This window comes from Chiloscyllium plagiosum, unplaced genomic scaffold (assembly GCF_037043375.1).
Source record: "Chiloscyllium plagiosum isolate Xiang-an unplaced genomic scaffold, Cpla_swu_hap1 HiC_scaffold_35, whole genome shotgun sequence".
Taxonomy (NCBI): Eukaryota; Metazoa; Chordata; class Chondrichthyes; order Orectolobiformes; family Hemiscylliidae; genus Chiloscyllium; species Chiloscyllium plagiosum.
Window position 1 is genome coordinate 31,351,947 of NW_028270173.1, and position 15,934 is coordinate 31,367,880.

Here is a 15,934-nt window from a genome sequence, read left to right on the forward strand (position 1 = left end):
GGAACTGAAGTTGTAACCTCAATCTGTAAACTGGTCCGGTCACTTATGAAGAGCTGCTGGCTTAGTAACCAGTGATTGCAGTAAAAGGCTGGGGCCCAAGCTTGCTGGGGGGAGATTGGTTGAGAGAGAATCACCTGGACTGGCTGAACATTTTTCAATGAGGAAATGGCTGCCTGAGTGAAGTCCTGATGAAATGCCTGGAAGTCTTTGTGGAGTACATCGAACATTGTGTGATTACACCGCAGCATAACGAGGGTTACATTTGTAAACACTAGTGCGAAAGCACCTTCTGTAACATAGTTACATACGCCATTCAGTCTCTCTGATCTCATTGACAGTTAAACCAAATTCACAAGCTTCTGCCAGTCATCTTCATCTAGTCGAAAATCCTGGTTCCCCTCGTTCTGGAATTGCTGAGTAGAAGTGACAGCATCTCAGCATCAGAGGAGAATTGGGACTGTAATATTCCTTCCCAAGTAGACAGGATAGTGAAGAAGGCATCTGGTATGCTGACCTTTATTGGTCAGTGCATTGAGTATCGGAGTTTGGGAGGTCACACTGTGCCTGTACAGGGCATTGGTTAGGCCCCATTTGGAATACTGCATTCAATTCTTGTCTTCCTCCTACTGGAAGGCTGTTATGAAACTTGAAATGTTTCAGAAAAGATTTGCAAGGATGTTGGCACGGTTGGAGGATTTGAGCTATAGGGAGAGGCTGAACAGGCTGGGGCTGCTTTCCCTGGAACATCGGAGGCTGAGGGGTGACCTTATAGAGGTTTATAAAATCATGAGGGGCATGGATAGGATAAATAGACACAGTCTTTTCTCTACGGGAATCCAGAACTAGAGGGCATAGGTTTAGGGGAAAGATATCAAAGAGATCTGAGGGGCAACTTTTTCACACAGAGTGTGATACGTGTATGGAATGAGCTGCCAGAGGAAGTGGTGGAGGCTGTTACAAATGCAACATTTAAAAGGCATCTGGATGGGTACATGTATAGGAAAGGTTTGGAGAGGAGGAAGATTTTAAAAAGAGGCAACTCTTTTACACAGAAAGTGATTTGTGTGTAGAATGAACTTCCAGAGCAAGTGGTGGACATGGGTACAGTTACAAAGTTTAAAAGGCATTTGGATAAGTAGATGAATAGGAAATGGTTTGGGGATATGGACAAGCGCAGGCAGGTGGGATGAGTTTAGTCTGGGAATATGGTCGGCAAGGACTGGTTGGACCGAAGGATCTGTTTCCATGTTGTATGACTCTATAACTTGTACAAGTCCTCAGTAGAATGTCTGTTTTATTATGAATACTCAAGACTGTACGACCAAGCAACGATTCACCACATGGATGTCAATAATCTTTAAGGTGTGCTTTGGAACAGCAGACCTGCGGAGATATAATTCCCTGCTTTGCTATATGTGTGTGAGGTGACTAGATATCCTTACATCTCATCGAAACCCGTATCCCGGGAATGAGAGTCTTACCATAAAATAACGTCAGGTTAACCTGTCCAGACAAGCTCAGCCAGAGTCAGCTGTGAAAATTGACAGCACTTTCTCTGAGTGGAATCTTGCTGTGCCTGAACACCACTCCCCGCCGGGAATGTACACCGACCTGTTTAATTTAATAGCCCAGCACACAGCAAGGTGGGGGTTAAAGAGACACAGGCGATGAAGCAAAATGAGGCGGTTCTTTGAGAACTATTAAGTGGAGGGTTGGAGTGAAGGACGGCCCACATTATAACATCAGGAACACCAGTGGCTCCACTTAGTGTGTGGGCACTTGGGCACAATGGCTCTCCTCAAGCTCTTCCCCACAGACTACACCTCGGCCCTATCGCTGCTGGCCCTCTTTCTCTTCCTGGTCATGTCTGTAATTCGGCGGAGAGTTCCCAGGAATTTCCCTCCTGGACCGACCCCGCTTCCTCTGATCGGAAACCTGCACCAACTGGACCTCAAGAAGCTGGACTGGTCTCTCATGGGGGTAAGTGAGAATCCTTCACCGGGGAATGTCTGAGGGATGGGGCGGTGTGAAGGAACAGCTCCCAAGGTGTAGCTCACAGAGACCGAGAGAGACGTAAAAGGAGAGAGCCTGAAACAGATCTGGAATCCGTGATCAGGGAATCTGTTATATCTGGGCCTGCGATCTCTGAACTTTGCTCAGACTTTGATCCGGGACTCAGTGGGAGGAAAAACAATTGCAGAGGTATATCGCCTCACAACAATTTACACGGCATGAATAAGCTGGTAATTATTTGATTTAGTTAACTAAAAAGTAAACCTAGTCACAATAATTGAGATAAAGCCTGGAACCTGGATTAGAGGTCGGGTCACTACCACTGCGCCACAGGAACCCAAAAGCTGACTGGAGCTTTTCTTCAAAGGGAATTGGAACACGATGGGCTGAATGGCCTCTTGCTGCACTCTTATTTTCCCCGTGATTCGAAATGAGGTCAAAGGTCGGGATACACTGGGCCAGAACTGTCAGTAAAGTGTCACAGCTGTCAGGATCAACCTGTTTAGAGATGGTAGCACACATTCTTGGAACACCTGAGGCTTGAACCCATAACCCCCTGACCCAGAGATAGGGACACTACCCACTGTACCACAAAAGCCCTAAAGCCTATTTGACTTGTTTTGGAACCAACCTGTTCAGAGATGTTACTACACACCCCTGCAGCAGGTGAGGCTTGAACCCAGGCCTTCTGGTACAGGGGGAGGGACACTACAGGAACCCTAAAGCTGATTTGATGGTTTATTATATCAGTGATATCAGGTTCAAATCCAACCTGCTCCAGAGGTGTGTCCTCATCTGTTAAAGAAATTGATTATTTTCTCTGAATAAGTTGTTAAAAATATTGATAATTGCATTCAAAATTAAGCTAATTACATACAGGGAATAAATCTAACTGTATGTGACCAGAGCTAATAACATTAAAGCGTGCTGATTTTTTCAACCAGTTAAAACCTGAGACACCTTCGTAGTGAGAGTCAAGTAGAAGATTTGAACAAACCTTCCTGAAAAATAACTTCAGGGCAATGGGAAGGGAAGTGAGTCGCTGGTGGATCTTTATTTGTTAAAGCCTGATTTCTGTGATACACTACCTCATCGAGCCGTGGTAGGACATCTCAGTCTTTGTGGGGTTCACATCCTGTTCCGTGGAGGGAACCCCCCCCAGGAAATGTTGCCAGCTGCAGCAGCTCTGGAGCTGGAGCAGCAGCCGGCATTACTGTGGTACACGGGTGGGGCTGGGAGCTCCCGGGGGACAGGGGCATTGACATTGTGTGGGTCAGCCTGCAGGCCTCATGCTGCATCAGGAGAGCTGGAGTCTCCAGACAGTCGAGGAGGTCCTGGCGAGCAGTGAGGAAGGCCCCCTGAGGGACTAGTGAGAGCGATGGGGCCTCTGGGAACGCCAGGCGAAGGCTGAAACCAGCACAAGGTGAGGGCTCAGGAGAGGCTCAATGAGGAGGACTGGGATAACAAGAAACACAAGGAAAGGAGGATTCAGATTCACTTTTCAGGGGGATTAGAATAAGGAGATAACACTACAGAGGAAAACACAAGATAAACAGAGAATTGGAAGAGACAGCCAGCACGAGAGCAAAAGCGTACCTCACACCAGGTTCCAGTCCAACAGGTTTATCTGAGGTCACAAACTTTCAAAGCATTGATCCTTCATCAGGTGAAGGGGCAGCGCTGTGAAAGCTTGTGATTTCAAAACAACCTGTTAGACTATAACCTGGTGTCATGTGACTTCTGACTTTGTTCACCCCAGTCCAACACCGGCACCTCCACATCATCGAGTAAAAGCAAATGATAAGATATCGCTTCCATTTAGCGTGAGAGGGATTGCAGTAAACTACTGTCACTGTGTCTGTCTGTGAATGCAAGATCAGTGAGGTGCTGGTGTAGAAAGCCATGTGAGAATATGGTCTCATGGTAATGTGGGGCGACTGAATCTAAAATCATGATTGGGTATCAAATATTTGTGGATTGCAGGGAAAGACAAGGAGGGAATGGAGGAGGAATGGAGAAGGTTATGTGGGTTTTTGTCATCGAGTCATACAGCACGGATGTAGACCCTTCAGTCTAACCAGTCCATGCTGACCATAATCCCAAAGTAATCTAGTCCCACCTGCCTGTTCCCGGCCCATCTCCCTCCAAACGTTTCCTATTCATTCACTTATCCAACTCCAAAGTGGAACAGCATCTGTTGGTTAGTCCCATTGAGCGTGGGGATAACTTATATTTTTAAAGACTTGCTGTCCAATCGATCTGATAACATTTCCTCCTCAAAGTCACTTATAATTATTTTCACAATGTTGCCAGTGTTTGATTTACATAAATTTTGTTCCCATTTGCTATCGGCGAGGGATCACAGCCAAAATATCAGATTCGCTGGTCGGGCATTTTTTTAAAAACAGACTAATTTCAATCCGTTTACATGGATTGTAGCGGCAAATGGAATGGATTTGTGGTTTTCAGGGGGTCAAGCAGGTGGAATGCAAATTGTGGGTCACTTTGCTGGAATCGACAACAGAACAGATGTGACCCTGGACCGGATTGGGGAGCTCGGATTTAAAGCTGAAGGAATTGTCCATTTTTCTCTCATCTGTTTTCTCCCTCTTACAGCTGACCAGGAATGAAACCTTAATGAAACAATTCTCTCTTTTTTTAGCTCGCAGAGAAATATGGAAATGTATTTTCAGTGGAGCTTGGGCCGCTGAAGGCAGTGGTGTTGACTGGTTATGACGCAGTGAAAGACGCTCTTGTGAATCACGCTGATCAATTCAGTGGGAGGCCACCCATCCCGATATTTGACGATTATTCATTCCGAACTGGTAACTTGACACTTCGTCTTTTTCTTCGGTGTCCTCCTCATTTCTCTCAACTTGATGCATCACAGGGATAGATTGTCGATTGTTGGAAAAACCCATCTGGTTCACTAATGTCCTTTTGCAAAGGAATCTGACCTACTTAACTGGTCTGGCGTACATGTGACTCCAGACCCACAACAACGTGGTTGACTCTTAACTCCATCTGGGCAATTCGGGATGGGTAATAAATGCTGGCCTGGCCGGTGACACCCGCATCCCGTGGATTAATAAAGAAAAAATAATAAAAATAGGAGGAAATATTTTGGAACAGAGATCTGGCACAGTTCCCCTCTTGATTTGTTATTCTCCAAATTTCTCACCCTTGTTATGAAGATGTGGGTGTACTGTACCTTTAAGAGAGCTGAAAGCCAGCAGAACAATCTGACACAGCACCAAGTGTTCTGAACAAGGTATAATGTAACATTTGCTTGAACAACTCAGAGAGTCAAAGAGTCATAGAGATGTACAACATGGAAACAGACCTTTCGGTCCAACCCGTCCATGCCGACCAGATATCCCAACCCAATCTAGTTCCACCTGCCAGCACCAGGCCCATATCACTCCATACCAAGTTAGTCCTGCATACATTTTTCTCCTCTCATCTTAAACCTATGCCCTCTAGTTCTGGACTCCCCCAACCCAGGGAAAAGACCTTGTGTATTTACCCTATCCATGCCCCTCATGATTTCATAAAACTCTCTAAGGTCACCCCTCAGCCTCTAATGGTCCAAGGAAAACAGCCCCAGCCTATTCAGTCTCTCCCTGTAGCTCAAATCGTCCAACCCTGGCAACATCCTTGTAAATCTTTGGTGAACCTTTTCAAGTTTCACAACATCTTTCCTACAGCAGGAACACCAATTGACCATGGTATCTTCCCTGCCAAGTAGGTATTGAACGCAGTATTCCAAAAGTGGCCTAACCAATGTCCTGTACAGCTGGAACATGACCTCCCGACTCCTAACCTCAGTTCTCCCAGTTTCTCTGTACTTGTGCTTCCCTCAGAATTGCATCCTTTAATTCATTTTGCATCTCCTTTATCATTATCGCTGTTCAGGATACGTCCCAATTTTGGTTTAATCTTCAAATATTTAAATTGTGCCCTGTCCATTTAAGTCTTAGTCATTAATATGTATCAAGAGACGCATTGGTCCCAGGACCAACCCTTGGACAACTCCCACTATCAACTTTCCTGCAATCAACTTTCCTGCAATCGCAGCAGTGTCTAATTTCCCACATGGTCAAACTCCACATTGTCATTGTCTCTTTTATTCCATGGGGCGTTACTCTGGCAACAAGCCTGCAGCTTGACATTTTGTCCAAGGTCTTTTGGAAGTCTCTGAATCCACATCAATTGCATTAAAGCAATCAGCCCTCCTATTAATTTTCCATGTTGCGTCTGTCTCTCACTGCCATTATTAACCTGACAATTGTCAAATTTGCCCCGTTTGTTGTGTGAGGGGAGTACTGTGGCTTCAGAAATGTGTGACATGATTGGATAGGTGTGCCACATTCTTGAAGAGACTGTCTAAGATGATTGGATAGGTGTGCCACATTCTTGAAGAGACTGTCTAAGATGATTGGATAGGTGTGCCACATTCTTGAAGAGACTGTCTTAGATGATTGGATAGGTGTGCCACATTCTTGAAGAGGGTGTCTAAGATGATTGGATAGGTGTGCCACATTCTTGAAGAGGGTGTCTGAGATAAGATGGTTAACCCATTTGCCCGTTTGCTCAGATGGTGTTGAAATAAGATGTTCCCCGGTATCTTTGTGAAATATATATCTGCGACAAATATCAGATATCAGAAAGCTCAGCTCAGTTCCTGAATAGCAATGATCCGTTTGCTGTTTCTGAGATATCCCTGGGAACTTCATCCCTCCCGTATTGGTCTGAATCAGTAACAAGCCACTGCACTTTTTTTTTGTGCGTGTGTCCAGATGCAGCTCGTGTTTGACCGCATGACGGCTCTGGAGCTGCAGATGGACTCACTGTGGAGCATCCGCGATGCTGAGGAGGTTGTGGATAGCACGTTTAGTGAACTGGTCACACCGCAGGTTAGAATTGCTGAGGGAGACAGTGAATGGGTGACCAAAAGGCAGAAAAAGAGTAGGAAGGCAGTGCAGGTGTCCCCTTCAGTCATCTTCCTCCGAAACAGGTATACTGTTTTGGATCCTGTTGGGGAGATGGCTCACCAGGGGAGGGCAGCAATGGCCAGGATCATGGCACCATGGTGGGCACTGCTGTTCAGAAGGGCGGGAAAAAGACTCGTAGGGCCATAGTCATCGGGGATTCTATTGCCAGGGAAGTAGGTAGGTGGTTCCGTGGCCGCAAACGACACTCCCAGGTGGTATGTTGCCTCCCAGGTGCTTGGGTCAGGGATGTCAGCGATCGGTTGCAGAGCATTCTGAAAGGGGAGGGTGGACAGCCAGTTGTCGTGGTGCATATTGGCACCAATGATACAAGTAGAAAGCGAGATGAGGTCCTGAAAGCAGAATTCAGGAAGCTCGGAGAGAAGTTAAAGTGGAGGACCTCAAAGGTAGTGATCTCAGGATTGCTACCAGTGCCACGTGCTCGCCAGGGTAGAAATGAAAGAATAGGCAGGATGAACATGTGGCTTGAGGGATGGTGTAGGGGGGAGGGGTTCAGATCTGTGGGACATTGGGACCTGTTCTGGGGAAGGTGGGACTATTACAAATTGGACCGTCTACACCTGAACCAGACTGGAACGAATGTCCTTGGGGGAGTTTTTGCTACTGCTGTTGGGGAGGGTTTAAACTAATGTGGCAAGGGGCTGGGAAGCTGAAGAGAAGACTAATAGACAGTAAGGTGGAAAATAGAGACTGTAAGGAACAGGATCATGAAGTTAGCATTACCAAGGGGAAGAGTAGGCAGAGGGCAGATGAATACAAAGGAACAGGTGTTCTAAGGTGCATATGCTTTAATGCAAGGAGTATAGTGGGTAAGGCAGATGGACTTAGGGCTTGGATTGGTGTCTGGGAGTATGACATTATTGCGATCGCAGAGACTTGGTTGAAGGAAGGGCGTGATTGGCAACTAAATGTTCCAGGATAAAGATGCTTCAGACAGGACAGGGAGGGAAGTAAAAGGGGGAGGAAGGAGGAGTTGCATTGCTGGTCAGGGATGATATCACAGCTGTGCTAAAGGAGGACACTATGGAGGGCTTGAGCAGTGAGGCATTATGGGTTGAACTGAGAAATAAGAAGGGTGCAGTTACATTGTTGGGGCTGTCCTACAGGCCTCCCAGCAGTGAACGTGAGGTAGAAGAACAAATAGGTAAACAGGTTATGGAAAGATGTCGAGGCAATCGCGTAGTGGTGATGGGAGATTTTAATTTTCCAAATCTTAACTGGGATACACTCAGTGTCAGAGGTCAGGATGGGGCAGAACTTGTAAGGAGCATCCAGGAAAGTTTTCTAGAGCAGTATGTCAATAAACCAACAAGGGAAGGGGCCATATTGGACCTGGTGTTGGGGAATAAGCCAGGCCAGGTGATAGAAGTTGCAGTGGGGGACTTCTTTGGGAATAGTGACCACAATTGTGTAAGTTTTAGAATACTCGTAGACAAAGATGAGAGTGGTCCTAAGGGAAGAGTACTAAACTGGGCCAAGGCCAATTATATCAAAATTTGGCAGGAGCTGTAAAATGTAGATTAGGGACAGCTATTTGAAGAGAATCCACATTTGATTTGTGGGAGGCTTTCAAAGATAGGTTGAAGATAGTGAAGGATAGGCATGTCCCTTTGAAAACAAGTGATAGGAAAGGCAAGATTTGTGAACTGTGGATGACAGAGAAATTGTGCGACTAGCCAAGAGGAAAAGGGAAGCTGTCCAGACAGCTCAGAACAGAACATGTTTTGGAGGAATATCGGAGGGTAGGCCCAATATTAAATGAGGAATCAAGCGGGCTGAAAGGAGTCATGAAATAACTTTAGTGAGTAGAATTCGGGAGAATCCCAAGGCCTTTTGTTCATATATAAGAGGCAAGAGAGTAACTAGAGAAAGGGTTGGTCCACTAAAGGATAAGGAAGGAAGGTTGTGTGTCGAACCTGAGAAAATGGGTGAGATTCTCAGTGATTACTTTGCATCAGTGCTCACTGAGGTGAGGGTCATGATTAATGTTGAGATTAGAGGTAAGGAGTTTGTTTACTCTGGATCACCTTGACATAAGGAGGGAGGATGTGTTGGGTAGGCTAAAGGATATTAAGGTGGACAAATCCTCAGGACCAGATGGGATCTATCCCATGTTGCTAAGGGAGGTGAGAGAGGAAATAGCTGGGGCCCTGACAGATATCTTTGGACAGATATCTTCCTGAAGAAGGGCCTGTGCCCGAAACGTCGAATCTCCTGTTCCCTGGATGCTGCCTGACCTGCTGTGCTGTTCCAGCAATAAAGTTTCAACTTTGATCTCCAGCATCTGCAGACCTCACTTTCTCCTCAGATATCTTTGGAGCATTCTTAAACACAGGTGAAGTGCTGGAGGACTGGAGAATTGCTAATGTTGACCCCCTGTTCAAGAAGGTTAGTAGGGATATTCCAGGTAAGTACAGACCAATGAGCCTGATGTCAGTGCTGGGAAAGTTGTGAGAGAAGGTACTGAGGATTGGATCTATTTATATTTAGAAGAGAATGGGCTTATCAGTGAGAGGCAATATGGTTTTGTGTGGGGGAGATCTGTTACCAACTTAACTGAGTTTGAGGAAGTGACCAAGTTGACAGATGAAGGAAGGGCTGTAGATGTCAGACACATAGACTTTAGTAAGGTGTTTGATAAGGTTCCCCATGGTAAACTAATGGAGAAAGTGAAGTCACATGGTGTGCAGGGTGTTCTAGCTTGGTGGATAAAGAACTGGTTGAACAACAGGAGACAGAGAGTAGTAGTCGATGAAGTTTCTCAAAATGGAGAAAGGGATCAGTGGTGTTCCACGGGGATCAGTGCTGGGGCCACTGTTGTTTGTGATATACATAAATGATCTGGAAGAGGACATTGGTGGTCTGATCAGTAAGTTTGCAGATGACAGGAAGATTGGTGGAGTAGCAGAAAGCATAAAGGACTGCTAAAGCATACAGAAGAATATAGATAGACTGGAGTATTGGGCAGAGAAGTGGCAGATGGAGTTCAATCCAGGCAAATGTGAGGTGATACACTTTGGAAGATCTAATTCTAGAGCGAACTATACTGTAAATAGAGAGAGATCTGGGAGCTCAGGTCCATTGTACCCTGAAGGTGACTACACAAGTGGATAGAATGGTCAAGAAGACATATGGTATGCTTGCCTTCATCGGACGGGGTATTGAGTATAAGAGCTGGCAAGTCATGTTAAAATTGTACAAGACTTTGGTTCAGCTGCATTTGGAATACGGTGTACAGTTCTGGTCGCCACATTACCAAAAGGATGTGGACGCTTTGGAGAGAGTGCAGAGAAGGTTTACGAGGATGTTGCCTGGGATGGAAGGTGTTAGCTGTGAAGAAAGGTTGAGTAGATTAGGATTGCTTTCATTAGAATAAAGGAGATTGAGGGGGGACCTGATTGAGGTCTACAAAATCATGAAGGATATAGACAGGGTGGATAGAGATAAGCTTTTTCCCAGGGTGAAGGATTCAATAATGAGAGAACTGACAGACACTGAAATTGGGTGGGTTATTGGTTAAAATTAAATCAGGGGGAGGATGAGATTTGGTTCTGTGTCTCTCATTACCATGGAGAATGCAGAGCCTGGGAGGGTGGTGGAAGCAGGGTCAACAGGAACATCCAAACGGAATAGGCCAGACACTGAGAATGACAAGTGAGAGGTTAGACTAATGGGCTCACTCCCCCAAAGAGCACTCATGGATACAATAACCTTCCTCTTGGTTGTAGAGTGGTGTGATTCTCAGGAAAGGAAAGGGTGTTAGAAACCTGGGGTTTGGCAGCACTCACAGCAGAACCCGTGTACAATATTTGATCAGCTTTTCGTGTGTCACTTTCAGGTGTGATATTCAGTGACGGGAAGTTGTGGCGGGAGAACCGAAAGTTTGTGATCTCAGCTCTCCGAGGCTTTGGCATGGGCAAGAAATCCATTGAAGACAGGATCAGTGAAGAGGCCAGCTTTCTTGTCAATGTGTTTGAGAGTCACAAGGGTGAGTGCTTGGTAGGTCATGACATGCTGGGATTCATGGTTCCCTCAAAATTGACATCTACAGAAAAGATTTTCACTTGATTAAAAGTGAGTTTCCTTCAGTTGCATTAATACTGTTGGGGCAGTCAAATGTTAGCAGGCCCCAGAGACACTGGCCTTTGACGGACATTAATTACACTAAAGGTTATAGCAGTTCAAAACTGCATCATCAGCTTCATCACACCAAGGATGAGTAGTCCCTGTGTGATGTACTCCATTCACAAAGCCTTTCACCACTATTGGACACTTTAAGTTAGGTTAGATTCGAAATATCCTTTGTCTGTTTTAGAGTCACAGAGTCATAGAGATGTTCAGCACAGAAACAGACCCTTCGGTCCAACTCGTCCGTGCTGACCAGATATCCCAACCTATTCTCGTGCCATTTTCCAGCATTTGGTCCATATCCCTCTAATCCCTTCCTATTCATATACCCATCCAGATGCCTTTTAAATGCTGTAATTGTACCAGCCTCCACCACTTCCTCTGACAGCTCAATCCATACATGCACCACCCTCTGTGAAAAGGGCACCCCTTAGGCAAGTTTTAAATCTTAACCCTCTCAGCTTGAACTTTTGCCTCCAGTATAGACTCCCTTATCCTGCACCCTATCTATGCCCCTCATGATTTTATAAGCCCCTATAAGGTCACCCCTCAGCGTCCAATGCTCCAGGGAAAACAGCCCCAGCCTATTCAGCCTAACCCTATACCTCAAACCCTCCAACCCTGGCAACATCCTTGTAGATCTTCTCTGAACCCTTTCAAGTCTCACAACATCCTTCCTAAAGGATGGAGACCAGAATTGAATGCAGTATTCCAAAGTGGCCTAACCAATGTCCTATACAGCCACAACATGACTTCCCAACTCCTGTACTCGATACTCTGACCAATAAAGGAAAGCATACCAAATGCCTTCTTCACTATCCTATCTACCTGTGACTCCACTTTCAAGGAACAATGAACCTACACTCCAAGGTCTCTTTGTTCAGCAACACTCTCCAGGACCTCACCAATAAGTGTACAAGTACTGCCCTAATTTGAATTTCCAAAATGAAGCACCTCACCTTTAACTAATTTAAAATCCATCTGCCACTCCTCGGCCCATCTGATCAAGGTCCTGTTGTACTCTGAGGTAGCCTTCTTCACTGTCCACTACACCTTCAATTTTGCTGTCATCTGTGCACTTACTAACCATACCTCCTATGTTTAACAAAGCAGGAAAGGAGGGGAACTGGTCAAGGTAATTACATTCCTGGCCAGAAGTTCTTTGTCAAAATAATTTGGTCACACAACATTTGTTTTTAATGATTCATAAAGAGTATTGATTTATGAACATTACCACAGTGGGAATTGTCCAGGAAGTTTAAAGATTTGATGAGCAATTGTTGTGCTCCCCAGTACCATTTGATGGACCCTCAGTGCAGTCACCTTGGTGAAAGAGAATCTAAGATTTTGGAACAATCAAAAGTAGCAGCTTTGGAGCCGATTTGAACTGAAATCACCCTAATCCTGACCCTCGATTCACATAAAATGCTGGCTCCCAGCACAAAGTGTGTACAATATGTCGTGAGGGATTCCATCACAGATAGAATCTTGTATCAGCAAACTGCATCTTATCTAACTTGAGCTTTTTAAAAGACAACAATACTGGAAGTGTTTGTGGTATTTCCAGCTTCAGTTTTTCTCTGAAATACTATGTTTGTTCACAGGTCAGCCTTTTGAAACAGCACGGATATTGAATTCGGCCGTGAGCAATATTATCTGTTCCATTCTATTTGGAGATCGCTTTGATTATGACGACAAAATATTTAACTCCCTCATAAACATGAACAATGAGATGACAACATTGACTGGAACAGCTTCAATACAAGTAATTATCTTTCCATATTACTGTACTTGGGATGATTATTTGCAATTTGGTGTGCATAATAATCCCCTCATCACTCCAATGCCAAACAATGACCATCTCCAGTAAGACTCCCACAGCTACCTGGATTACATCTCTTCCCACCCTACCTCTGTTGCTCCCGATGCGGTCTCCTTTACATTGGGGAGACTGGACGCCTTCTCACAGAGCGCTTTAGGGAACATCTCCGAGACTCCCGCAACAATCAACCACACCGCCCTGTGGCCCAATATTTCAACTCCCCCTCCCACTTTGGTGAGAACATGCAGGTCCTGGGTCTTCTCCACCACCACTCCCTCACCACCCGCCTGGATGAGGAAGAACGCCTCATCTTCCGTCTCGGAACACTTCAACCCCAGGGCATCAATGTGCACTTCACCAGTTTCCTCATTTCCCTTCCCCTCACCTCACCCCAGTTCCAACCTTCCAGCTCAGCACCATCCCCATGACCTGTCCTACCTTCCTTCCCATTTATCCACTCCAACCTCCTCTCTGACCTTCATCCCCACCTCCATCTACCTATTGCACTCTTGGTTACCTTCTCCCCAGCTCCACCCCCCCCCAATTTATCTCTCCACCCAGGAGGCTCCCTGCCTTAATTCCCGATGAAGGGCTTTTGCCTGAAACGTCGATTGACCTGCTCCTTGAATGCTGCCTAACCTGCTGTGCTTTTCCAGCACCACTCTAATCTAGACTCTGATCTCCAGCATCTGCAGTCCTCACTGTTGCCATCTCCAATAAGAGACAATCTAACCACTGTCCCTTGGCATTCAGTGTTGCCATCACTGAATCCCCACTGTCAAACATCCTTGGGTTCACCATTGATCAGAAACTTAACTGGGCTTGCTACATAAGCACAATGGCTACAAGAGCAGGTCAGAGACTGGGAACAGTGCGATGAGGAACTCACCTCCTGACTCCCCAAAGCCTATCCACCATCTACAAGGCACAAGTCAGGAGTGTGATGGAATACTCCCCACTTGCCTGGATGGGGGCAGCTCCAATGACACTCAAGAAGCTTGACACCACCCACGACTCAGCAGCCCCCGCTTGATTGGCAGCACATCCACAAAACTCCACTCCATCTACCTCCGACGCTCAGTAGCAGGAGTGTGTACCATCTACAGGATGCACTGCAGAAATTCACCAAAGATCGTCAGACAGAACCTTCCAAACCCCCAACCACTTCCATTTAGAAGCACAAGGACAGCAGATACATGGGAACACCACCTCCTGCAAGTTCCCCTCCAAGCCACTCACCATCCTGACTTGTTCCTTCACTGTCGCTGGGCCAAAACCCTGGAATTCTCTCCCTAATGGTATTGTGGGTCTGCCTACAGCAGGTGGACTGCAACGGTTCAAGAAGGCAGCTCACCCCCCACCTTCTCAAGGGGGCAACTAGGGACAGGCAATAAATGCTAGGCCCCTGAGTGAATAGAAAAACCTGAGCTATTACAGGTGCAGAGTGTTTTTAACATTATGTTTCAGTCAATTATATTAACATGTGAAGGTCCCTGACATGGAATAAATTCACATGTAAATGCTGAAAAAGTAAGATTTATGTAAATCATTTTACATAATTGTTACTTGACTATGACGTCAATGAGAGAGAAGACACCAGTCTAGAATGACGATGTGAACAGAGAGGTCTTAGATACTACACTAGAGAGCTGTTTTCGAGATCCAGTGTGCAGATATAAAGAAAGGAGTGTTACAGTACATAAGGAGTTGAAAACCCTCAATAGAGATGGGGTGGATGCAGCCACGGGGAGAGTGTTATATACAGGCCTCTCACAGCCACAACTGCTTCTGACTGGCAGCTGAAAGCGCAGGACACTATGTTGGTTTAAAGCACATGGTGGCAGTGAGGGATAAAGTCCCCAGAGACAGGGTCTGGTGCTAGGAGAGGGTGCTGGGCACACAACAACATAAAAAGGGAAGACGGTAGGATGTTGTGAAGCTTGAAAGGGTTCAGAAAAGATTTGCAAAGACATTGCCAGGGTTGGAGGATTTGAGCTATAGGGAGAGGCTGAATAGGCTGGGGTGGTTTTCCCTGAAGCATCGGAGGCTGAGGGGTGACCTTATAGAGGTTTATAAAATCATGAGGGGCATGGATAGGGCAAATAGACAAGGTCTTTTCCCTGGGGTGGGGGAGTCCAGAACTAGAGGGCATAGGTTTAGGGTGAGAGGGGAAAGATATAAAAGGGACCTAAGGGGCAACGTTTTCAGACAGAGGGTGATGTGTGTGTGGAATTACCAGTGCAAGAAGGACGGATTGCACCAAAATTGGAAGGGGACTAATATACTGACAGGGAGATTTGCTAGAGCTGCTCAGGAGAATTTAACCGAGTAAGGTGGTGGGGTGGGACCCAGGGAGATAGTGAGGAAAGAGATCAATCTGAGACTGGGACAGTTGTGACCAGAAGCGAGTCAAACAGTCAGGGCAGGCAGGGACAAGGAAGGACTAATACATTAAACTGCATTTATTTCAATGCAAGGATCCTAACAGGGAAGGCAGATGAACTCAGGGCATTGTTCGGAACATGGGACTGGGATATCATGGCAATTACAGAAACATGGCTCAGAGTTGGGCAGGACTGGCAGCTCAGTGTTCCAGGATACAAATGCTACAGGTAGGATAGAAAGGGAGGCAAGAGAGCAGGGGGAGTGATGTCTTTGACAAGGGATAGCATTGCAGCTGTACTGAGGGAGGATATTCACGGAAATACATCCAGGGAAGTTATTTTCACGGAACTGAGAAATAAGAAAGGGATGATCACCTTATTGGGATTATATAATAGACCCCCTGATAGTCAGAGGGAAGTTGAGAAACAAACTTGTAAGGTGATGTCAGCTATCTGTAAGAATAATAGGGTGGTTATAGTAGGGGATTTTAACTTTCCAAACATAGACTGGGACTGCCATAGTGTTAAGGGTTTAGATGGAGAGGAATTTGTGAAGTGTGTCCAACAAAATAAAG

General features: G+C 45.8%; 1 protein-coding gene across 1 annotated transcript in view; it reads left to right on the forward strand.

Moving 5' to 3' along the window:
* The first annotated feature begins 1,753 nt into the window (after window positions 1-1,753).
* LOC148140606 (cytochrome P450 2K1-like) overlaps window positions 1,754-15,934 on the forward strand; it is a 34,177-nt gene continuing 19,996 nt past the window's right edge. Inside the window, exons 1-4 of the mRNA XM_087978895.1 lie at window positions 1,754-1,980; window positions 4,676-4,838; window positions 10,864-11,013; window positions 12,758-12,918. Of these exons, the coding sequence (XP_087835021.1) occupies window positions 1,789-1,980; window positions 4,676-4,838; window positions 10,864-11,013; window positions 12,758-12,918 (666 nt within the window). The 5' untranslated portion in view covers window positions 1,754-1,788. The remainder of the gene's footprint in view (window positions 1,981-4,675; window positions 4,839-10,863; window positions 11,014-12,757; window positions 12,919-15,934) is intronic.